Raw genomic sequence first — 21,900 nt, 5'->3', positions numbered from 1 at the left:
GCCGGGGGTCAGTAGGTTCTGTCTGTAAAGAGCCTGATAGTAAATATTTGTCTCTCTGGGGACTGCTCACCTCCACCACGAGCAGGAAAGCAGCCATAGACGGTATGTAAACGAATGGACAGGTTTCGGTAGGAGTCACAATACATTTTGTTTACAAAACCAAATGCGGGACAGAACTGTCACGAGGGCGGTGGTGTGCCAATCACCCTGTGCTGTGATCAGGCTCCGGGTTGGTGAAGCCAGGTTTTATTCTCAGGAGCAGCATTGCTGTGGACTGTGTCAGGGCACTTGGTTGCAGGAGTTTTTCCAGGGCAGGGGTGCTCAGACTGTTTGGTCTCAGGCCCCCTTTCCACCCTCCAGAGTGGTTGAGGACCCCGAAGAGCTTCTGATGGTATTATTTCCATCGTTTTTTGTGTGTTAGAAATTAGAAATTAGAATTCACGCGTGCACGTTTCCGTGGTCATCAGAGTGGTGGCATCATCCTGCGTTATGAAGGCTCCTCCACCCCTGTGAGACTACAGGAGTGAAATGGCCAGTGTCAGCGTGGAGACATCACAAGAGTTCTGGCCTTATAGACCACTGAAATGTTGCTCCAGGGCTTATGGTCAGCTGTGGCCCTGCAGGGTCAAAGGACAGAGTTCAGTTGTTGTGCCTGATTTGCCTTCTCCATGTCCGAGAGGGGCGAGGATGTGAGAGAAGGGTCGTGCTTGAGGCGCTCACTCTGCTTGCTCCTTCCCGAGTGGGCAGTTGTGTCCCCTCTGTCACATCTGGGACCCTGCCCCTGTGTTTTCTTCTTCCGCCGCTCCACCCTCTGTCTGGCCTGCACCTCAGGTTGCTCTGCGGAGGCCTGGAGGCTGAGATGGGAAGGTGGGGGTGGAGTAAGCTGCATCCCCTGGAAGAGGGGCAGAGCAGTTTCTTAACTTCCTGTCTCCAAGTTCCCTTTTCTCCTCAGCTCTGGGTCCCTCTTGGTACCAGGCTCACACCACCCTCATTAAGACCCGCAGTCTGGTTTATGTCCTCTCCACTTCTCACCCAAATTGCCACCACGTGCCAAACCCGGTGACATTTATTTCCTGCTCTCTTGTGTTTTGGGGCAGCACACGGCATCCTGAAAAGTATCCCCCTAAAGTGTCAGGAAGAGCAGAAAGCATGGCTCTTTTTATTTTTCTGTGTTTTATTGATTTTAGAGAGTGGAGAAGGGAGAGGGATAGAGCGATAGAAACATGGATGAGAGAATCATTGCTCGGCTGCTTCTTGTGCGCCCTTACTGGGGATTGAGCCTGAAACCCCGGCATGTGCCCTGACCAGGAATTGAACCTGGTGACCTCTTGGTTCATGGGTTGACGTTCAACCACTGAGCTACCCTGGCCAGACAACACGGTGAGTTTTTTTAAAGAGCATCTCCTTTAATTAAAAAAAAAAAGTATTTTTATTGATTTCAGGAAGGAAGGGAGAGGGAGAGATGGAAACATCAATGATGAGAGAGAATCATTGACTGGCTGCTTCCTGCATGCCCCCTACTGGGGATCGAGCCTGCAACCCAGGCATGTGCCCCTGACTGGAATCAAACCTGGGACCTTTCAGTCCACATGCCGACGCTCTATCCACTGAACCAAACCGGCGAGGGCTCCTTTAATTTTTTTACTCCTCACCTGGGAATATCTTTCCATTGATTTTTAGAGAGAGTGGAAGAGAGAGGGAAAGACAGAAAGAAATATCAATGTGAGAGAAACACATCGATTGGTTGCCTCCTGCATTCGCCCCGGAGTAGCCTGCAACTGAGGTACGTGCCTTTGACCGGAATTGAACCTGGGACCCATTGGTCCACAGGCTGACGCTCTATCCACTGAGCCAAACAGGCTAGGGCAGTGGTCGGCAAACTGCGGCTCGCGAGCCACATGCGGCTCTTTGGCCCCTTGAGTGTGGCTCTTCCACAAAATACCACGTGCGCACCGACTGAAACTTCGTGGCCCATGCGCAGAAGTCGGTTTTCGGCTCTCAAAAGAAATTTCAATCGTTGTACTGTTGATATTTGGCTCTGTTGACTAACGAGTTTGCCGACCACTGGGCTAGGGCATGGTGAGCTTTTAATACAAGTTTCCAAAAGGAACCAGGTGCTTAGTTGTTAAATTGTATATGTGTTTATTTAGATTTACATGATGCCCATGGCATAAAATTCCAAATGTCCAGGAAGCATACTTGGTTTAAAAGAGAGAGAGAGACATAATTTAAATATTGTAGGCAAGTTGGCCCTGGCCAGATAGCTCAGTTGGTTAGCGTGTTGTCCTGATGCGCCTAGGTTGTGGGTTTGATCCCCGAGTCAGGACACATACAAGAATCAACCAATGAGTGCATAAATAAGTGGAACAACAAATTGATGTTTCTCTCTCTCTTTCTCCCTCTCCTTCCCTCCCTCCCCCGTTCCTTTCTCTCTCAAATTAATTTAAAAAATACTGTTTGCCGTTTTGCCGTCAGACCTGAATCTGCAGTACAGGGTTATGTGCCTCCAAGCACATACAGTCAGTCCTCCATATCTGCAGGTTTTGTTTTGTATTCACAGATTTGACCAACCACAGATAAAAACTATTTAGGAGGGAAAATCCCAGAAAGTTTAAAACAGAACTTGAATTTGCTGCATGCCAAGCACTACGCTGAGTCCACGCAATTGAAGGGATGTGTAAGGTGCCCTGCTGTAGCCTGTATGCACGTATAGGTTCTGTGCAAATACTACACCATTTTCTATAAGGGACTTGAGCATCTAACCATTTGGGTGTCCCTGGGGATCATGCAAATGTAGGTTATTATGTGCAAATATGTTATCTATATACTAGTGGCCCGGATTCGTGCATATTGAAAGGAAATTAATTAGAAGGTGGCTGGTGGGGTGGGACTGGGAGAGATGGGCCACACCTGGGGCGGCACCGCGGCTTGAAGGGCATCTGCGGAGTGAGCAGGGTGCCTCTGGCAGATGGGGTCCCTCAGCCTGGCTTATGGGGATCGGGCCGAAACCAGCTCTTTGACATTCCCTGCGGGGTCCCGGATTGCGAGAGGGTGGTTCTCGGGTGAGGCACCCCGAAATCAGGCTCCCTCCTCTCTGGTTCTGGGGTGCATCACCAGAGAACCACTGCTGCCAAGTCACTGCAGCTCGGCAGTTCCTGCCTTGAGCGTCTGCCCCCTGGTGGTCATTGAGCATCATAGCTACCAGTCAGACGGTTGCTTAGCCTTTTATACATATAGAGAAGGCTAATATGTTAAGTGTCCCTCCTACTGTCTGACCAGTCGCTATGATGCGCACCGACAACCAGGGGCAGATGCTCAATGCAGGAGCTGCTGTGACACACACTAGTCATTTACAAAGAAATGACACTGTGGACCTGGCGCTGACAAAGCAACACTTGGCTTCCCCCAAATGGGACACAGGCCCCGCCACCACCCTGGAGCGACAGCCCACCAAATCACAGCCAATGCTGCTCAGACCCCATGGTGCAAAATGCGGCCCACAGCTCAGCCCAGCCCAGAAATGGTAGCTGTGGGTGCCAGGTAATGATGTCACATAGCAACGTCTGGCTTCCTCTCCCTAGGGACTAGCCTCCTTACAGTTTCTTCAGCTCAGGAACACGACTTGCTTTATAGCCAGGTGCAAACATTTTACACTTTAACCAAATGTCTGAAGTGTTTTCTCATGCCTCATCTCATTTGATACTCACAGAATTCCTGGAGTAGGTAGATAGGAGACTCGGAATCCTATTTTCTTTTCATTAGCTGAAAAATGGAGATTTAGAAAGTTTAGAAACTTGACCTCTGACTGAAAAGAAGTAAGAAACGGTGGACCTTGAAAATGACTCCAGGTTTTTTCACTGCTCAGAATATAGTCAAACACTGCTGCAGTTAAAAATTTTATCCTTTGTTCTCCCTGCCTGATCTACAATAATAATCTGCTTCATGTTGATATTTACTGCTGTGTTGCTGACAATTACCTGAAAGAGAAGTTGGGGTGTTTTACTGGGCTGGAAAAAAGTTTAGCTAAATCAGAAACCAGGTCTAATTAAGCAAATTTATTCTATATATATATAATAGGCTAAGTTGACTCGTGCATGCACAATACATATAAAGCTCTCAGCACCAATTGCATGCTTATATTTCGATCTGTCATTGTTGATTGTGAATTTGGTTGACACTTCTATTGTAGAGAAAGGGCGAATAGCGACATTAAAATATTTCTTCTAATTAGTTTCCTTTCAATGTGCATGAATCTGTGCACTGGGACACTAGTTTTCTATAAGGGACTTGAGCATCTCACGATTTGGGTGTCCTTGGGGGTTCAGGACCCCCTGCCCTGCAGATATCTAGGTACAACTGTATATTTTAAATAGGCAATTTAAGATGTTGTCAGTGGAAATTTTGGTTATTCAGGATTTTATTTTTTTACAGAGAGGAAGGGAGAGGGAGAGAGAGTTAGAAACATCGATGAGAGAGAAACATCAATCAGCTGCCTCCTGCACACCCCCTACTGGGGATGTGCCTGCAACCAAGTTACGTGCCCTTGACCGGAATCGAACCTGGGACCCTTGAGTCCGCAGGCCACCGCTCTATCCACTGAGCCAAACCGGTTAGGGCGGTTATTCAGGATTTTAACTTCAGGTTTAATTTTAACATTAGAACCTCTAACGCAGTGGTTCTCAACCTTCCTAATGCCGCGACCCTTTAATACAGTTCCTCATGTTGTGGTGACCCCCAACCATAAAATTATTTTCGTTGCTACTTCATAACTGTAATTTTGCTACTGTTAATGAATCGTAATGTAAATATCTGTGCTTTCCGATGGTCTTAGGCTCTACAGCAGCGGTTCTCAACCTGTGGGTCACAACCCACAGGGTCGCCTAAGACCATCGGAAAACACAGATATTTACATTACGATTCATAACAGTAGCAAAATTACAGTTGTGAAGTAGCAACGAAAATAATTTTATGGTTGGGGTCACCACAACATGAGGAACTGTATTAAAGGGTCACGGCATTAGGAAGGTTGAGAACCACTGTTCTAACAGAAGGTGGTGCTCACTTGTCATTCAGTTTTTATAGCTTTTATTTTTATTTTTTTAATAAACATCAGAATTTTATTTCTTACAGTTCTGGAGGCTGGAAGTCCAAGATCAAGGTGCCAGCAGATTTAGTGTCTGGCGGAAAAAGCTATAGCTTTTATTAATGCTGTTAGCCTTGGTTGGGATTATAGGATCTTGATAACGAACCCAAACCTTAGACTGTTTGGTTGCCTCATGCGGACATGTTAGCATGAGGTAGGCCTGGGCCCAGCCTCTCTCCCTGTGGTTCCTGAACGTTTCTGCACAGCTTTGGGGAAGCAGGTGGGGCCAGAGGGACACACAATACACCTCCTCACTGTAGCAAACAGTTGTGCAAGCTGCTTCCTGCTGACTGTAGGACCCTTCTGGAAAGTTCCAGAAAGGGCCTCTGGATGCAGCCAAACTAGCTTGTGAATCGTGTCCTGCAGGCAGAGCTTCATGCCAGCCTGGCCCAACCCGAGTGCCCCCTTTCCTGCCCACGTCCTGCCCTGTTTGTGCCTCTGTCTGCACCCTTGTGCGGGCACACATGTTGCCTCCTCCAGGGAGCTCAGGCCCTGAGCAAGTCAGTGGGCTTCTGTCGGTCCTGACCTGTCACGGAGGTGAGGGGCCAGGTCAGGCCCAGTGTGGGGCTCAACCTGTGGAAGATGTCAGAAAAATACCATGAGAGAGGAGTGGTGTGAGTGTTGAACCCAAATCAGGATTCCCCCTGCCTCAGTGTCTGCGTGACCCTTTCCACCCCTCCTCTGCACCCCCAGTGGCCATTCTGGTACATTCTACCTCCTCTCTTACCTCAGCCTCCCAGCTTGGCCTCTCTCCTCTCCAACTTGGCCTCTGTCCGGTGCTCGTTGTGAAACAGAAATCTGATCACGTGTTCCCTTCTGGCTCGGCCCTACCACTGCCTCTCCGTTGCCCAGGTGGATAGGGGATAGGTTTATTTCTCGTCCTCTGAAGTTGTCCTCGTTTCCCTTGATGTGTGTTTGGGAGACACATCTACTTTTGCTGTGTTTCATTGTCACATGCAGCTGTGGAATACTCCTTTGCATGCATAAGCCATGGTTTTGCTTGCAAATAATGCCCCTGTGAATATACCAGGTAGGAACATTGGTGTCCGTGTTCCTCAAGCACATGTGAGGGTCTCTCTAGCTTACTGGTTCTTACTGAGGGCAACTCCCCCTGGAGACACTGGGCCATGTCTGGGGACATTTGTGGTTGTCATGACTGGGGGTACTCATGGAATTAGGTGTGGGTGGAGGCCAGGGATGTTGCTCAATGCTCAGAAGTGCCCAGAATGGCCCCTCCCCACAGAATGACCAGGCGAATGAGGGATGTCTGCCTAACCATGGAGGTGCTGGGCCCTAGGTGTGAATGTCTTGTTTATCCTTTTTAAGGCCATTTGGCTTGCCCTCTGCTGGTTTCCTTGTCACAGTTACACTGGGGGCATTTCTCCTTCATCTTTTTTTTTTAATTAATAAACTTTATTTTTGAGAGCAATCTTAGCTTCTCAGCAAAATGATGAGGCAGGTTCAGAGATTTCCTGTGTACTCACACAGCCTTCTGTCAGCATCGGGCACCAGATGGTGCATTTGTTATAATCCATGAACCTAGATCGGCATATCATAGTCACCCAGAGTCCATAGGCTATCTTAGGGTTCACTCTTGGTGTCATAAATTCCATAGGGTTGGAAACTACACAGAGTAGTTTCACTGCCTTAAAAATACTCTGTGCTATACCTATTTATCCTCCCTCCACTTTCTGGCAGCCACTGCTCCTTTCACTGTCTCCATAGTTTTGCCTTTTCCAGAATATCATACACAGATGCCCTTTGACTTGTGATGGGTTGTTATATCCTGAGAAGTTGAAATATTGTAAGTGAAAAACATATTTAGCCCTGGCCAGTGGTTAGCGCATTGGCCTGAGGACCTAAGAGTCGATTCCTGATCAAGGGCACTTGACTTGGTTGTAAGTTCATCCTCACCCCCGTCAGGGTGTGTGCGGTCAGGGTGTGTGCGGGAGGCAACCAATTGATGTGTCTCTCTCACATTGATGTTTTCCTTTCTCTCTCTCTCTCTCTCTCTCTCTTCCTCTCCCTCTCCCGCTCCCTCTCCTCTCACCCTCCTACTCTCTCTAAAAGTCAATGGAAAAAATATCTTAGGTGAGGATTAAAAATAAAACAAGATGTACTTAGTATACCTAACCTACCAAACACAGTTTAACCCAGCCCGTTGTGATATAACCCTTACATTCGCCTACAGTTGGGCAAAATCCTCCTGATGCAGCTGCCCAGCACCACATGAGAGTATTAGACTGAATATCGCCAGCCTGGGACAAGATCCAAATTCAAAATTCGAAGTATGGCTACTACTGAATGTGTATTGCTTTTGCACCATCGAAAAGTCAAAATAATCGCAAGTTGAGCCATTATAAGTCGAGGACCATCTGTGAATGGGATTATATATATGTAGCTTTCTTTTTTAAAAATATATTTTTATTGATTTCAGAGAGGAAGGGAGAGGGAGAGAAAGATAGAAACATCAATGATGAGAGAGAATCATCGATCAGCTGCCTCCCGCATGCCCCCTACTAGGGATCGAGCTCACAACCCAGGCATGTACCATTGACCAGAATCGAACCCCGGGACCCTTCAGTTCGCAGGCTGATGCTCTATCCACTGAGCAAAACCATCTAGGGTCTTTTTTTTAAGGAAAAAAAAAGCAGCTTGAGATTGAACTCATAACATACAAATCTCCTCTTTAACATATGCAATTCAGTATTTTCTCTCTATATAGATTTGCAACTGTCATCACAGTAAATTTTAGGACATTTTCATCCAAAGGAAACTACACCTTTTAATGATCACTGCCTTATTCCCCATCTTCCTCCCTCAGTCCCTGGCAACCGTCACCCACTTCCTGTCTCTGTGGATGTGCCTGTTCTGGACATTTCACATAGATGAAAGCACACACTGTGTGGCCTTTTGTGTCTGGCTTCTCACTGAGCATTCTGTGTTCAAGGTCCATTCACGTTGTAGTGAGTGTCAGTGCTTCACTCCTTTTCATGGCTGAATAATATTCCATCGTGTGAATGGATAAACATTGTGACATCGAGGGGGATTTCAGAGGGGCCCTGGCAACCTCTGCAGCTGTAAGCAAGTGATGGTGTGTTCAGATGCATTTTTTGGGGGGAGGGGTCATCATCAAATTCTCAGGTTTGTGATGAAGAAAGAATAATAACCACTGGACTGAAGGATGACCTTGGACCCTGGAACTTGCCTCCACTGTGACCCCCGATGCTGTTTGCATATTACTTGCAACCAGCCCTTTGAAACATCAGCTTTTGGTAAAAATTTGGAAGGAGGGAAGTGTATGTTTTCCTCTCTTTTCCCTTTTCTTGAGGGCACTGCTTCTGAACCAGGTTGTTCTGCCCCAAGGGGACAGTGGAAGTTTGGAGACATCTGAGGTTGGTATGACTGGGGGAGCTCCTGGCATTGGGGGTGGGGGCCAGGTGTGCTGCTCAACACCTTGCAGTGCTCAGGATGGCCCTCCACAGAGAAGGATCCAGCCCCAATGTTACACAGACCTGCCTTAGGGGCATCTGGATAGAACAAGGTGCGCTTGCGGGTCCTTGTTGGATGTTGGCGGAGTGCTGTGGGATAGTTTCTAATAAAAGGTAACTCCTTGGCCTTATGCCATCAGGATGCAACTCAGAAGACAAAACTCCTTCACACCTGCAGAGTCACACCCAGAGGTGTAGCTTGCTGAGCTGTGCTGGCCACAGTGTCCTGTTAGCAGGTGTCTAGTGTGGGTGGAATTAGCCTCAAGGAGTTAATAGAGAGCGGTAGAGTTAATGGATCTGAGAACTTGCCCTGTGTGGATAAGACCTGAGCTAGAGCTTTACAAAGGAGACTTGTGGATGTTGGGGTGTATGTCTCCTTGGGCTCACATAGGCTGGGTCTCCTCCCTGCGCACTGCTGACATTGGGGCCAGGTCATTGTCTGGGAAGGTTTTGCAGTATTTCTGGCCCTATGCACTCCATCGTGACAACCATAGATGTCCCCAAACATTGTGTGCCAGTGGCACCTGTATGCTGGATTGCCCTCAATTGAGAATGACAATGTGTGTTTATTGTAACAAAAGTTGCAAAGCAAGTTAACACATGAAGTACTAAGGGAACCTCCCCTGACATCTGATGTGTGTCCGCAGCACAGCAGGATTATGCTGTGCTCATGGGGACACTTACCTGATGACACCGGGAGTCCTCATTTGAGAGGGTCCGGGGACCCTGGGGAAGGGTTATCAGTGTGCATGCTCAGGAGGGAACAGGTTTTATTGTCCCATAATCTGAGGGCAGATTCCATCCTTAGCTCACAGCATGTTCCTGTGCCTGGCACCCAGAAGGCACACTAAATACAGGCAGGTAAGTGACCTCTGTCTTGGTATCTCTGCAGATGGAGGATGGCCACACCCTCTTTGACTACGATGTTCGCCTGAATGACACCATCCAGCTACTGGTTCGGCAGAATCTCATGCCTCCCCCTAGTAGCAGCAGCAGCAACAACCAGGAGAGAGACTCTGAGCTTTCTGACACGGATTCTGGCTACTGCCTGGGCCAGAGCGAGTCGGACAAGTCCTCCACTAGCGGTGAGGTGGCTGTGGAGGCGGACAGAAATGCAGGCTTAACAGAGGAGGCAGTGTATGATGAGACGGAGCTGGGCCTGTACAAGGTGAGGCACCTGCAGAAGGTTTGGGGTCTGGCCGATCTCTGCACCCCTGAGGATCATTCCTCATGCTCCACTGACTTTGGCTTCCCCACCACCCAGCCACGAGCTCATGAAGGCGGGTCAACTCCCCTCCATCCCGGTGGCTGGGCACCCACAGTCCTGCCGTGAAAACCTGAAGTTTCTTTGGCAGAAACATGCGCTACTCCAGATTTCTTTCTGATCCCTGAAACAGAATCCTGGGTCTGGCCTACAGGTGTCTGCTATGGCCTTTGTAGTGGCTGTAAAATTTCTGAATTCTCTGCCACCTTCTAAGATCATGAAATTTCATATAATGATCTGGATTCTCAGCTTTTCTTGAGAAATGGACAGTTCTGGCCTCCCTAGGCTGATTCTGCTTCCAGGGACATTGGCAAAATCTTAGGACATCTGTGGATATCATGACTGGGGATACTGCTGACATCAAGTATCCTCAGTCATGGGGGACAGAGATTCTCAGCACCCAACAATGGCCAGGATGGTCCCTCACAGAGGGGTCCCAATGTCCAAAGTGCTGCATTCAAGAGACCCGATTCCGGCATTTGAATTTGCGTCCCAGGCCTGAAACAGCCAGTGCCAAGGATCAAAACAGGCCCTGACCTATGAGGAGTGAGTGTTGCTGATCAGAATTCCTTCCCTGGGTTGGATAAGAGAGTTTCCTTTTACCTTGCAGGTCAATGAGTACGTTGATGCTCGGGACACGGATGTGGGAAGTTGGTTTGAGGCGAAGGTTGTCAGGGTGACAAAGAAGCCACCATCCCAGGACACGCCTGGTAGCTCTACCTCATCCCAGGACGCACCCTCTAGCTCCACCTCGTCCCAGGACGCACCCTGTAGCTCCACCTCGTCTGAGGATGCACCCTGTAGCTCCACCTCGTCCCAGGACGCACCCTGTAGCTCTGCCTCGTCCCAGGATGCACCCTGTAGCTCCGCCTCGTCTGAGGATGCACCCTGTAGCTCCACCTCGTCCCAGGAGGCACCCTGTAGCTCCGCCTCCACGTTGGAAGAAGAAGACGATGTCATTTATCATGTGACATATGATGAGTGAGTGTCATTGCAGGGAGGTGGTGGGCCTACACTGTTGGTTCTGTGTATATAGAACCTGGAGTTTGGTACAGCCTTGGGGATGATGGTCAGGATTCGAGGCTCCCACCCTCATGCTCCCAAACAACACAGGAGGCCACACCTAGAAGACTAGTGTCACGGGGACCCAAAGCAAGGCCAACCCCTCCTCAGGTCTCCTTGGAGAACTCTGCTCTGACCTTCCAGTCAGACCACCCCCTTCCCTATTTCCTGTTCTATTTTATTCATACCACGTATCATTGGTACCACATGAAACCATCTTACGTGTTTGTCCTCTCCCTCACTGTAATGCATATTTATTGAGCATTTACTGTGTGTCAGGCCCTGTGCTGGCCACAGGGAATTCTTGTCTGTTAACCCAGAGGGTATCTTAGTAGGCTTGGGCTCCATAACAACATACCACATGCTGGGCGGCTTAAACAGCAGACATTTATGTTCTCACAGTTTTGGATGTGGGAAGTCCAAGATCAAAGTATTGGTAGGGTTGCTTCCTTCTTGACTATCTTCTCACTGTGTTCTCACATGGAAAGAGAGCGAGCTCTGGTCTCCTCTTATAAGGACACTAACCCCATCAGATTAGGGACCCAATTGTATGATCTCATTTAACTTCAGTGATCTCCCGAAAGGCCCCATCTCCGAATGATAGTCACGTTGCGGGGAGGGTTACAATTCAGTCCATAATAGGGCAAGCATGCCTGCCTATAGGGAGCTCACATTCCAAAGGGCACAAGAGCTTCCTTTGGTTCTCTGCTGGGTCCCACTGCTTATCCCAGTTTCTGGCACATACTAAGCTTATTAGCTCTATAAAAATTATTGAAGTAATTGAATAATGAATCACAGTAGACACAAGATTCCCATCCTAAGGCCCGAGGGCCAATGAAGCTGTATTGAAACACATCAATGCCCATTTGTGTTTGCCTATTGCCTGTGGATGCTTTCTTAGTGATAGCCGCACAATTGAATATCTATGATAGAGACCTTCTAGCTCACAAAGCCAAAAAAAAAAAAAAAAAATACAGTAAACCCTCAATTTAATGGACTTCGGATTTAACAGACAAAATTTCTGTTCTGTAAGTCATATGTGAAAATTAACACCCTGATGCCTGGCTGGTGTGGCTTAGTGGTTGAAAGTCAGCCATGAACCAGGAGGTCATGGTTCAATTTCCCATTTAAAAGGCCATATGCCTGGGTTGCAGGCTTGATCCCCAGTGGGGGGCAAGCAGGAGACAGCAGATCAATGATTCTCTAGTCATTGATGTTTCTATCACTCCCTCTCCCTTCCTCTCTGAAATCAATAAAAATATATTTAAAAAAAAACTACAAAACAATTATTTGGAAATGTTTAAATGAAGAATCTCCAAGAGTATGAATTTAAAAAAAATTTATCACCCTGTTAATTTTGAAATGCTTTTAACCAAGTGTTGTTTATAATTAAATTACAGGTTATTTTTGTTATTAATTCACTTATTTTAAACAAATTTTAGTGATTAAGACATGTTGCAAAAAACACTGTAGTAATTTTGCCAATATAAATAAATGTATATCTATAGCTATAGTCTACATATTTAAATCCAAGTGTCACCGCTTCTAAACAATGTACAGCAAATGATTAGCACATGATCATAATGCATGGCACTTGTTATTAGTGCTGTTGTTGAGTGGCATGACTTTCTACAGCAGTTTTCATGCATGCTGGCTGATGTTCTGATGTGCTAAGCTATGCCCCCCACGTGTGCATTTGTTTACTCAAGGTGACTAGTGAATGCACACATTTACTAGATCAATTTAGTATAAATTTAAAATTACAGTAATACATATAGAAAACTTTTCTGTGAAATTAAACTTTTCATACATACTTAACTTTAATTACACAAATATGTCTGCATAAGTAAAAACAGGTAAACTAATTTGTCAATTTTTTAACGTACACATTCGGAAAACATACTCTATTATATAACGGGCTTTCAGCTTTAATGGATACCCGCTTGCTCAAATTAGTCTGTTATATCGAGGTTTTACTGTATTTACTATCTGGCCCTTTACAGGAAAAGTTTGGCAACCCTTGCCTTTGGTGGTTTACTAGCGAAAATAATGAGCGCCAGGCATATAGCTACTCATAATAAATTTGGAGTTGTCCCCCACAGGTGAGGTTTAAATTTGTTTCTGGTAGAATTTGTTTCTTTCAGACCAATTATTTTGTGCCTTTTATGAGGCTGCTGGAATATTTCTGTATATCCAGCCTAATGACTTCCTATTGTATCCTAATAGCCAATGCATTATATTTATATAAATGAGTTAATGCATGTCCCTCTGCAAAATTCATTTTCAGAATGTGAAAAAAGTTAGTTTACAGTTCCAGAGGCCAAAATCAAGGTGTCAGCCAGGCCATGATTTTCCCGAAACCTGTAGGAGAGAATCCTTCCTCGCCTCTTCCAGCTTCTGATTGTGGCTGGCAATCCTTGGCTGGTGACTATATTATTCTAGTCTCTGTCTCCCGCTTCATGTGTCATTCTCTGTGTCTGACTTGTTCCCTCTTATAAGGACACCAGTTATAATGGATTAAGGCATTGTGACTTAACTTGATTACATCTGCAAAGACCCTATTTCCAAATTAGGTGCCATTCCCAGGTGCCAAGGGTTAGACCACCAGCATATCTTTTTGGGGGACACAAGGTCAACCCACAACACCTTCTGTAACAAACCTGTCTTCTGCACCTGTGTATTTTCGACACCAGCAGAGGGGAATTTACTTGCTTTTTCGATGAGATAACCCACACCTCTGTTGTGTGTGGCTTTCTCCTCCTTGCTTCTCTCTTCTTTGGAGGGAAAGGGGTCTGGTGTTGCCCTGGGATCTGAGTGTGGGGTTTGCCTCCTAGTTACCCGGAATACGGTGTGGTCCAGATGAGTTCACAGAACGTCCGGGCCCGAGCCCGACAAATCATCAGATGGCAGGACCTGAAGGAGGGCCAGGAGGTCATGCTCAACTACAACCCCGACAAGCCGAAGGAGCGGGGCTTCTGGTACGATGCAGTGATCCTGCGGAAGAACCAGACCCGGACATCACGGGAGCTGTATGCTAACATCAGGCTCGGGTGAGTGGCTATCCAGCCAGCGCTCTGTGGGCAAGGCCCTCAGCCTCCACCTGTCCTCCCCTCTGGGGCTCCGCTCCAACGTCCTGCTGTTTACTGGTCATCTTCTGAGACTGACCCTTCCTGCCCCTGCTCGGGAACCATCTCTGAGCTCAGGTGGAAAGTCGGCCTTCCTTGTTCTCTTTCATTTGTTGTTTTAGATTTGGCAAAGAGGTAAGAACTTAAAATGCATCCAAGTCAGAAGGTACTGCCCTGGCTGGTGTCTCTCAGAGGTTAGAGCGCCAGCCTGTGCACCAGAGGGTCTCGGATTTGATTCCCTGACAAGGGCACATACCTGGGTTGTGGGTTTGCTCCTCACCCTGTTGGGGCGCCTGTGGGATGGTCTCTCATATCGATGTTTCCATCTCTTTCCTCCTCCCTCCCTCCCTTCCACTCTCTGGAAAGCAATGGAAAAAAATATCCTCAGGGAGGATCACAAAAAAAAAAAAAAAAAAAAAAATTCCCGTGAACTTCCAGGAACATTCTGTGCATAAACAAGCATAAACATATACACCACACCAACCCGCATAGTGGTGTGCTCCATATCCAGGGTCAGCAAACTGCAGGCCAGAGCTGGCCCTTCGCCTGTTTTGGCAAATAAAGTTTTATTGGCACACAGCCACACCCATCTGTTTGCTGATTATCTGTGGCTCATTTTGTGTTGGAAGTGCACATTTGAGTAGTTGGGAAAGAGACCGAAAACATGTACTGCTTGATTTTTTGCAGAAAATATTTGCCAGGCTCTGTCCTACTTTGCCTTTCTTATGTGTGTGTTAAAACAGTATATAATGGAAAACTTACTATCCTAATCATTTTTAAAAATATGTTTTTATTGATTTTAGGGGGGGGGGGAGAAACATCCATGTGATAGGATGGATGCCTCCTGCATGCCCCCTTCTGGGGATGGAGCCTGAAACCCGGGCATGTGCCCTCACCGGGAATTGAACCAGCGACCTTTTGGTGTTCAACCAATTGAACCACACCAGTGTTTTTTTGTTGTTAATCTTCATCTGAGGATATTTTTTCCATTGATTTTTTTTTTAGAGTGAAAGGGAGGAGGAAAGACAAAGGCACACATCAGTGTGAGAGAGACACATCAATTGGTTGCCTCCCGCATGAGCTCTGGCCAGGCGGGAGTGGAGGGGTGGGAATGGGGATTGAGCCCACAATCAAGGTATATGCCCTTGACTGGAATCAAACCTGCGACCCTTCAGTCTCCGGGTCGACACTAACCGTTGAGCAACCAGCCAGGTCCATCCTAACCATTTTTAAGTGTAAGTTTAGGGACATTAAGAACATTCACATTGTCGTGTGACCATCAACACTTTCCCATTTCCAGAACTTTTTCATCATCCCAAACAGAAACTATTTTCATTAAACAATAACTCCCAATCCCCCTCTCCCAGCCTAACACCCACCATCTTCTTTCTGTCCCTCCTCCAGGGACCTCATATGAATGAAAGTCATACAGCATTTGTCTTTTTGCATCTGGCTTATTTAACTCAGCATAATGTCCTCAAATCTCATCCATGTAGTAACTTGTGTCAGACCTTCCTTTTGGTGACTGGATAATATTTCATTGTATATAGTGACTATAGACACATACCTGGACAACCGTGTCCCAAACAGATAGGTGCAAAGGTTCTGGAACAGGCCCATTCCTGGTCCATTTGTGGCCTAGCGAGGAGGCCAGTGGGCTGGAGTGGAGGGAGGGAGGGAGTGAGGAGTGGAGACTGGAACCCTCCATGAGTTTGGATGTTCAGAGTATGGCCAGGAGTGCTACAGAACTGGTGTTTAGTCTCTATTGCTGGCAGTCATTGGGGCATTTTGAGCCTGGGAACCACATGCTTTGACCTATAATTGAGAACCATCACTCTGGCAGGCAAGTAGGGAATGGACTGCGGGGGGCAGCATGGCAGCCAGGACACCAGGGAGGAGGCTGCAGTGATGTTATTGTTTCACTGCTTTTCTCTATTGTTTTCTTGTTTCCAATTTCATTGATTTTCTCTCATCCTTTTACTTTTCTCCTTTCCTTGGATTGATTTTCCTCTTCTTTTTCTAGTGTCATGAGGTAGCAACTTAGACTAGTGATCTTGAGAAATTTTTCTATTATAAGCATTTTAGTGCTATAAATTCCCCTCTAAGCAGTGCCTTAACTGCTTTCCACACATTCTGCTATGTTATATTTTTATTTTTATTCAGTTCTCTTTTTTTAAGAATATATACTTGTATTAATTTCAGAGAGGAAAGGAGAGGGAGAGAGAGAGAAACATCAATGATGAGAGAATCATTGATCGGCTACCTCCTGCACATCCCCCAACTGGGGACTGAGCCTACAACCCGGGCATGTGCCCTGACTGAGAATCGAACCATGACCTCCTGGTTCAAAGGTCAACCACTGAGCCACGCTGGTTGGGCTCTATTTTATTTCCTTTGAGACTTCCCCTTTGACTCCTGGCTTACTTAGAAGTAAGGTGTTTAATTGACAAATATTTAGAGATTTTTGCATTGTTTTTCTGTTATCTATATATATAAAAGCCTAAGTGACCATCCGACTGTCTGACCGATAGCTATGACGTGCACTGACCACCAGAGGGCAGATGCTCAATGCACAGGCATGGAAACATGGAACAGACTGATGAATCTCAGAGGGAAGGGGGGAGGGGAAGGGTGGGAAGAGATTAACCAAAGATCTTATATGCATACTAGATTTGTGCCCCAGTGGGGTCTCTCGGCCTGGCCTGCGGGGATTGGGCCGAAATCTGCTCTCCGACATCCCCTGAGGGGTCCCAGATTGCAAGAGGGCCCAGGCCTGGCCAAGAGACACCACAAGTGCACGAATTCTCTTATTAATTTTTAAAAAATATATTTTATTGATTTTTTTACAGAGTGGAAGGGAGAGGGATAGAGAGTTAGAAACATCGATCAGCTGCCTCCTGCACACTCCACACTGGGTATGTGCCCGCAACCAAGGTACATGCCCTTGACTGAAATCGAACCTGGGACCCTTGAGTCCACAGGCCGACTCTCTGTCCACTGAGCCAAACTGGTTGGGACCCTCTCATTAATTTATATTTTATTTCATTATGTCTAAAGAACATACTCTGTGTGATTTCAGTTCTTATAAATTTCTTGAGGTTCTATGTTGGTGAATAATCCATGGTTTTTTTGGGGAAAAAAAGTATTTCTGTCGTTGGGTAGAATGACCTATATATCAGTTAGATTGTATTGGTTGAGTTTGTTGTTTACATCTTCTAATTTTTTCTGATTTTCTGTCTAGTACCTCATCAACTGATGGAGGTCCTCAGCTATATAATTGTGGATTTGTCTATTTCTCCTTTGAGCTTCATAATTAAGAGACTGTTGTTTGATGTATACACATTTGGGATAGTTATCTGTTCCTGGTTAATTGATCTTTTTATCATTATGTAATGTCCCTCTTTGTCTCTAGTAATTTTCTTTGCTCTGAAGTCTATCTAAGGTATGTGTATGTATTGAATACACCTGCTTTTTTTAAAAAAGTTACTGTTTGCATGGTGTATCTTTTTATTCTTTTATTTCAACGTATGTAGTTGAGTTTGAATGATTTTCTTGTAAACATCATATAATTAATTGGATACTTTGTTTTGTTAATCCTCACTCAAGGATATTGTTTTCCATTTTATTTATTTATTTTTTAAATATATATTTTATTGATTTTTTTACAGAGAGAAAGGGAGAGGGATAGAGAGTTAGAAACATCGATGAGAGAGAAACATCGATCAGCTGCCTCCTGCACACCCCCTACTGGAGATATGCCTGCAACCAAGGCACATGCCCTTGACCAGAATTGAACCTGGGACCCTTCAGTCCGAAGGCCGACGCTCTATCCACTGAGCCAAACTGGTTAGGGCTATTTTATTTTTTTTAAAGAGAGCCGAAGGGAGGGAAGAATGGGGGGAGAGAGAGAGAGAAACATGGATGTGAGAGAGACACAAGCCTCCTGTACGTGTCCTTACCAGGGCCAGGAATTGAACCTGCAACCCAGGTACATGTCCTTGACTGGGAATCGAACCCATGACCCTTGGATGTGAGGGCCAATGCTCTAACCACTGAGAACACCAGCCATGGCTAATTGGGTTACTTTTTAATCCAATTTGCCAGTCTTTGCCTTTTATTTTTTTTAAAATATGTTTTTATTGATTTCAGAGAGGAAGGGAGAAGGAGAGATAGAAACATCAATGATGACAGAGAATCATTGATTGGCTGCCTCCTGCATGGCCCACACTGGGGATCGAGCCCGCAACCCTGGCATGTGCCCTTGACCGGAATCAAACCCAGGACCCTTCAGTCTGCAGGCTGACACTCTGCCTACTGAGTCAAACCGGCTAGGGCTCACTTGTTTTTTTAACCATTTCTTTGATTAGAATCTAAGTAATGTGTAGAGATTTCAGTTAGGTCGATATGTATGTTTTAAATCTTTTATCTTTAGGCTTTCTGTCTTCCCTTTATTTTCACTTTTCCTGGTGGTCTTTCCCATAGAACTTCTGCAGTCTGGATGTTGTCATTTCCTGTGAACTGGCAGGTAGAGCTGGACCTATGCTGTCTAGTCCCACAGCCATGGGCTACGAGCTGCCGAGCTCTTTAAAAAATATATATATATTTTATTGCTTTTTTACAGAGAGGAAGGGAGAGGTATAGAGTGTTAGAAACATCGATGAGAGAGAAACATCAATCAGCTGCCTCCTGCACATGCCCTACTGGGGATGTGCCCGCAACCAAGGCACATGCCCTTATACCTTCCAGTCTGCAGGCCGACGCTCTATCCACTGAGCCAAACCGGTTTCGGCGAGCTGCCGAGCTCTTGCAGTGTGGCCCGTGCACACTGAGATGTGCCCTGAGTATGCAACACTGGCTGTATTTTGAAAAAAAGCTATTAATCTGTACTTTCTGTTGAATTTGGCTGTGAACCAAATACTGCTCTAAAAAATAAAGTCTACTATTTAAAAAAAAGGCTATTAATAATTCTTTACTATTCATTACATATTGAAATATTCTTTTGTGTACATTGGGTTACATAAAACATATTCACATGAATTTCATCTGTTCTTAACTTTTTTAATGTAGTTCCTAGGAAATGTGGAATTACCCATGTGGCACCTGTTCGTGGCTTGTGGTCATTTCTGTTGGACATTGTGGATGTACTGTGGAACCTCAGTTCTTGAACTTAATTGGTTCCGAAAGGCTATTTGAGAAGCAATTTGTTCGAAAACCGAATCATTTTTCCCCATTAAAAATAATGTAAATGGCCGAAACCGGTTTGGCTCAGTGGATAGAGCGTCGGCCTGCGGACTCAGGGGTCCCGGGTTCGATTCCGGTCAAGGGCATGTGCCTTGGTTGCGGGCACATCTCCAGTGGGGGGTGTGCAGGGGGCAGCTGATCGATGTATCTCTCTCATCGATATTTCTGACTCTCTGTCCCTCTCTCTTCCTCTCTGTAAAAAAATCAATAAAATATATATTAAAAAAAAATAATGTAAATGGAATTAATCCGTTCCAGACCCCCAAATGCTTCCATTTTAACCTTTCTTATATACAGCACATGTCTAATGCACTGTTTAATCTATAAAGACTCAAATTTATCAAAGCACCTCCCACTAGCCTTAAACGAATTTTTAATGTATTGCTGCCTCTGAAATGCAATCACTGGTTAACTGCTTATCAGTTATCCAATCAACAACAGCTTTTCTACCTATTCAATTGCCTGTGATTGTTGTTTTGTGAGCACTTTCACATCCTTAGCAACATTAGCACTCTTGCTGGTTTCTTTATGTTTTAAAATTGTGCTAATCATTGATTTCACCAGCAACAAAAGCATTCTCTCCTTTGTTCCCTGAGAGATGCTTTTTGTCATGCTGAGGTATCAACATGAAAGGGTAGTCAGATTGAAAACTGAAGTTTTGGTCTAGGCAGCCACATCCGAGAAACAGGTTTGACTGTCTGTGGGGTCATTTTAACTTAGAGGAGCTTTTGTATTTTGATGACAGCAAGTTGATCAGACTTTACCTTGGTGATCCCTGCATGATGGGCCCTGTTCAATCGGCCTCTCCTGGCCCGAAGGTTAGAACTTACTCTCATTGTATCACGTAATGAAACTGTTTTATACTCTGCTTTCTTTTATCTTGTGTTTGATTTAGTAGGACTTGAATTGGCAAGGGCAGTAGCTACGTGAATGCACTAGGGCCCTGAGGAGACTCTTATTCGGTGTCATTAGAGAGGTGCTCATATGCTCCGAGAATGTGCTGGGTGGCCAAGTCCTCTTGGAGGTGCCTTAGCAGGGCTGGCCAGCTGGAATGTTCTAATGGCTTGTCTCTCACAGGAGTGGTTCTCTCAGCAACTGTCGGATCATGTTCGTGGATGAAGTTTTCAAGATTGAGCGTCCGGGCGAGGGAAGCCCCATGGTTGAAAACCCAGTGAAAAGTGAGTTCTGATTCTGCCCTCTGTGTCTCCCGCATGGGGGGTGGGCTCCTGTTTCTTTGGCTGGCCCTGCCCAAGCTGACCCCAGCTGCTGTGTCCAGGGAAGAACAAGCCCTTCTGCAATAAATGCAAGGATAACCCGAGCAAGCCCTGCCATGAGTGTTCCTGCAGCCTGTGTGGGAGCAAGCAGGATCCTGACAAGCAGCTCATGTGTGACGATTGCGACCACGCCTTTCACTTATACTGTCTCAGCCCGCCTCTCAGCAGTGTTCCCACGGAGACGGAGTGGTGAGTGGATGCCTTGAATGCTCCAATGGCGGGCTTGGGGCCACGGTGCTGAGCTATCCAGGAGAGGGGGCTGGCGGGTGCCAATAAATAACACGAATGTTGTCTGTCCCTGGTAAACCCACGAGGGGCAGTGAGAGAAATGGGGTGAGGGAACGTCCTGTGACCCAGGTGTGGCCTAGGCCTCTGGGTAACTGAGGGGAGGCAGAGAGCCGGGCATCTCTGCATTGCCCAAGAGCAGGTTTGTTGGCCATGATGCTCTTGGCATAGACTAGTAACTGCCGACGTCATCGAAAGGTGGGGTTACACCAGGCTCTGGTGTTAGCACCCTAACCTGTTAACTGTTGTCGCTGTAACTTGGAGGTGGCTGTTGTTTATAACCCCTCTTTGTGGAGATGGGGAAACTGAGTCTATGGCAGTGAGGAGGTGCCCATGGAATTTCCCTTGGGGAGGTGCTGTGAAATTGCCAGCAGGAGAGGGACAAGAGTCTGTTCAGTAGAATGTTCTGTGATGATGGCAAGGTTCTCACTCTGCACCTTCCACGACAGTTGACACTCCACACGTGGCTACTGACCACTTCAGATGTGGCACATATGACCGAGGAACTGGATTTCTTGTTTAATTTTAATGAATTTAAATGTAAAAGATTTCCCATTTTGGACAGCTCAGGAGGTTGGGAGCTGGAAGGAGCCGGCTATGTCTGCAGGGCTAGTAGGAGTGGGGCGGGCTAAGGACAGAGGGTGATGTCCCTGTTGTCACAGGTTCTGCCCTAAATGTCGAAATGACTCCAGCGAGGTGGTGTTGGCAGGGGAGAAGCTGAAAGAGAGTAAAAAGAAGTCGAAAATGGCATCGGCCACATCGTCCTCGCAGCGGGACTGGGGCAAGGTGAGGTGGCCCCCTGCTCTGTACACCCCCGGCAGCTCTGCCCGCCCTCCTGTGCTCGCTCACACTGTCTTCCATCTCTTTCTGGACTGGACAGGGCATGGCGTGCGTGGGGCGCACCAAGGAGTGCACCATCGTTCCATCCAACCACTACGGACCCATCCCAGGGATCCCTGTGGGCACCATGTGGAGGTTCAGAGTCCAGGTACGTGTAAACATCTGGAGTTCGGCC

At 46.5% G+C, this 21,900-nt stretch overlaps 1 protein-coding gene across 1 annotated transcript in view; it reads left to right on the top strand.

Annotated features, from left to right (window-relative positions):
* UHRF1 (ubiquitin like with PHD and ring finger domains 1) overlaps window positions 1–21,900 on the top strand; it is a 42,058-nt gene that overhangs the window by 4,940 nt on the left and 15,218 nt on the right. The window contains exons 3-9 of the mRNA XM_079772862.1: window positions 9,527–9,802; window positions 10,509–10,879; window positions 13,795–14,010; window positions 20,404–20,504; window positions 20,603–20,789; window positions 21,548–21,671; window positions 21,766–21,873. Of these exons, the coding sequence (XP_079628988.1) occupies window positions 9,527–9,802; window positions 10,509–10,879; window positions 13,795–14,010; window positions 20,404–20,504; window positions 20,603–20,789; window positions 21,548–21,671; window positions 21,766–21,873 (1,383 nt within the window). The remainder of the gene's footprint in view (window positions 1–9,526; window positions 9,803–10,508; window positions 10,880–13,794; window positions 14,011–20,403; window positions 20,505–20,602; window positions 20,790–21,547; window positions 21,672–21,765; window positions 21,874–21,900) is intronic.

The sequence above is a fragment of the Cnephaeus nilssonii genome (assembly GCF_951640355.1).
Source record: "Cnephaeus nilssonii genome assembly, chromosome: 5".
Classification (NCBI taxonomy): Eukaryota; Metazoa; Chordata; class Mammalia; order Chiroptera; family Vespertilionidae; genus Cnephaeus; species Cnephaeus nilssonii.
This window is presented reverse-complemented; position numbering and strand designations above follow the sequence as displayed.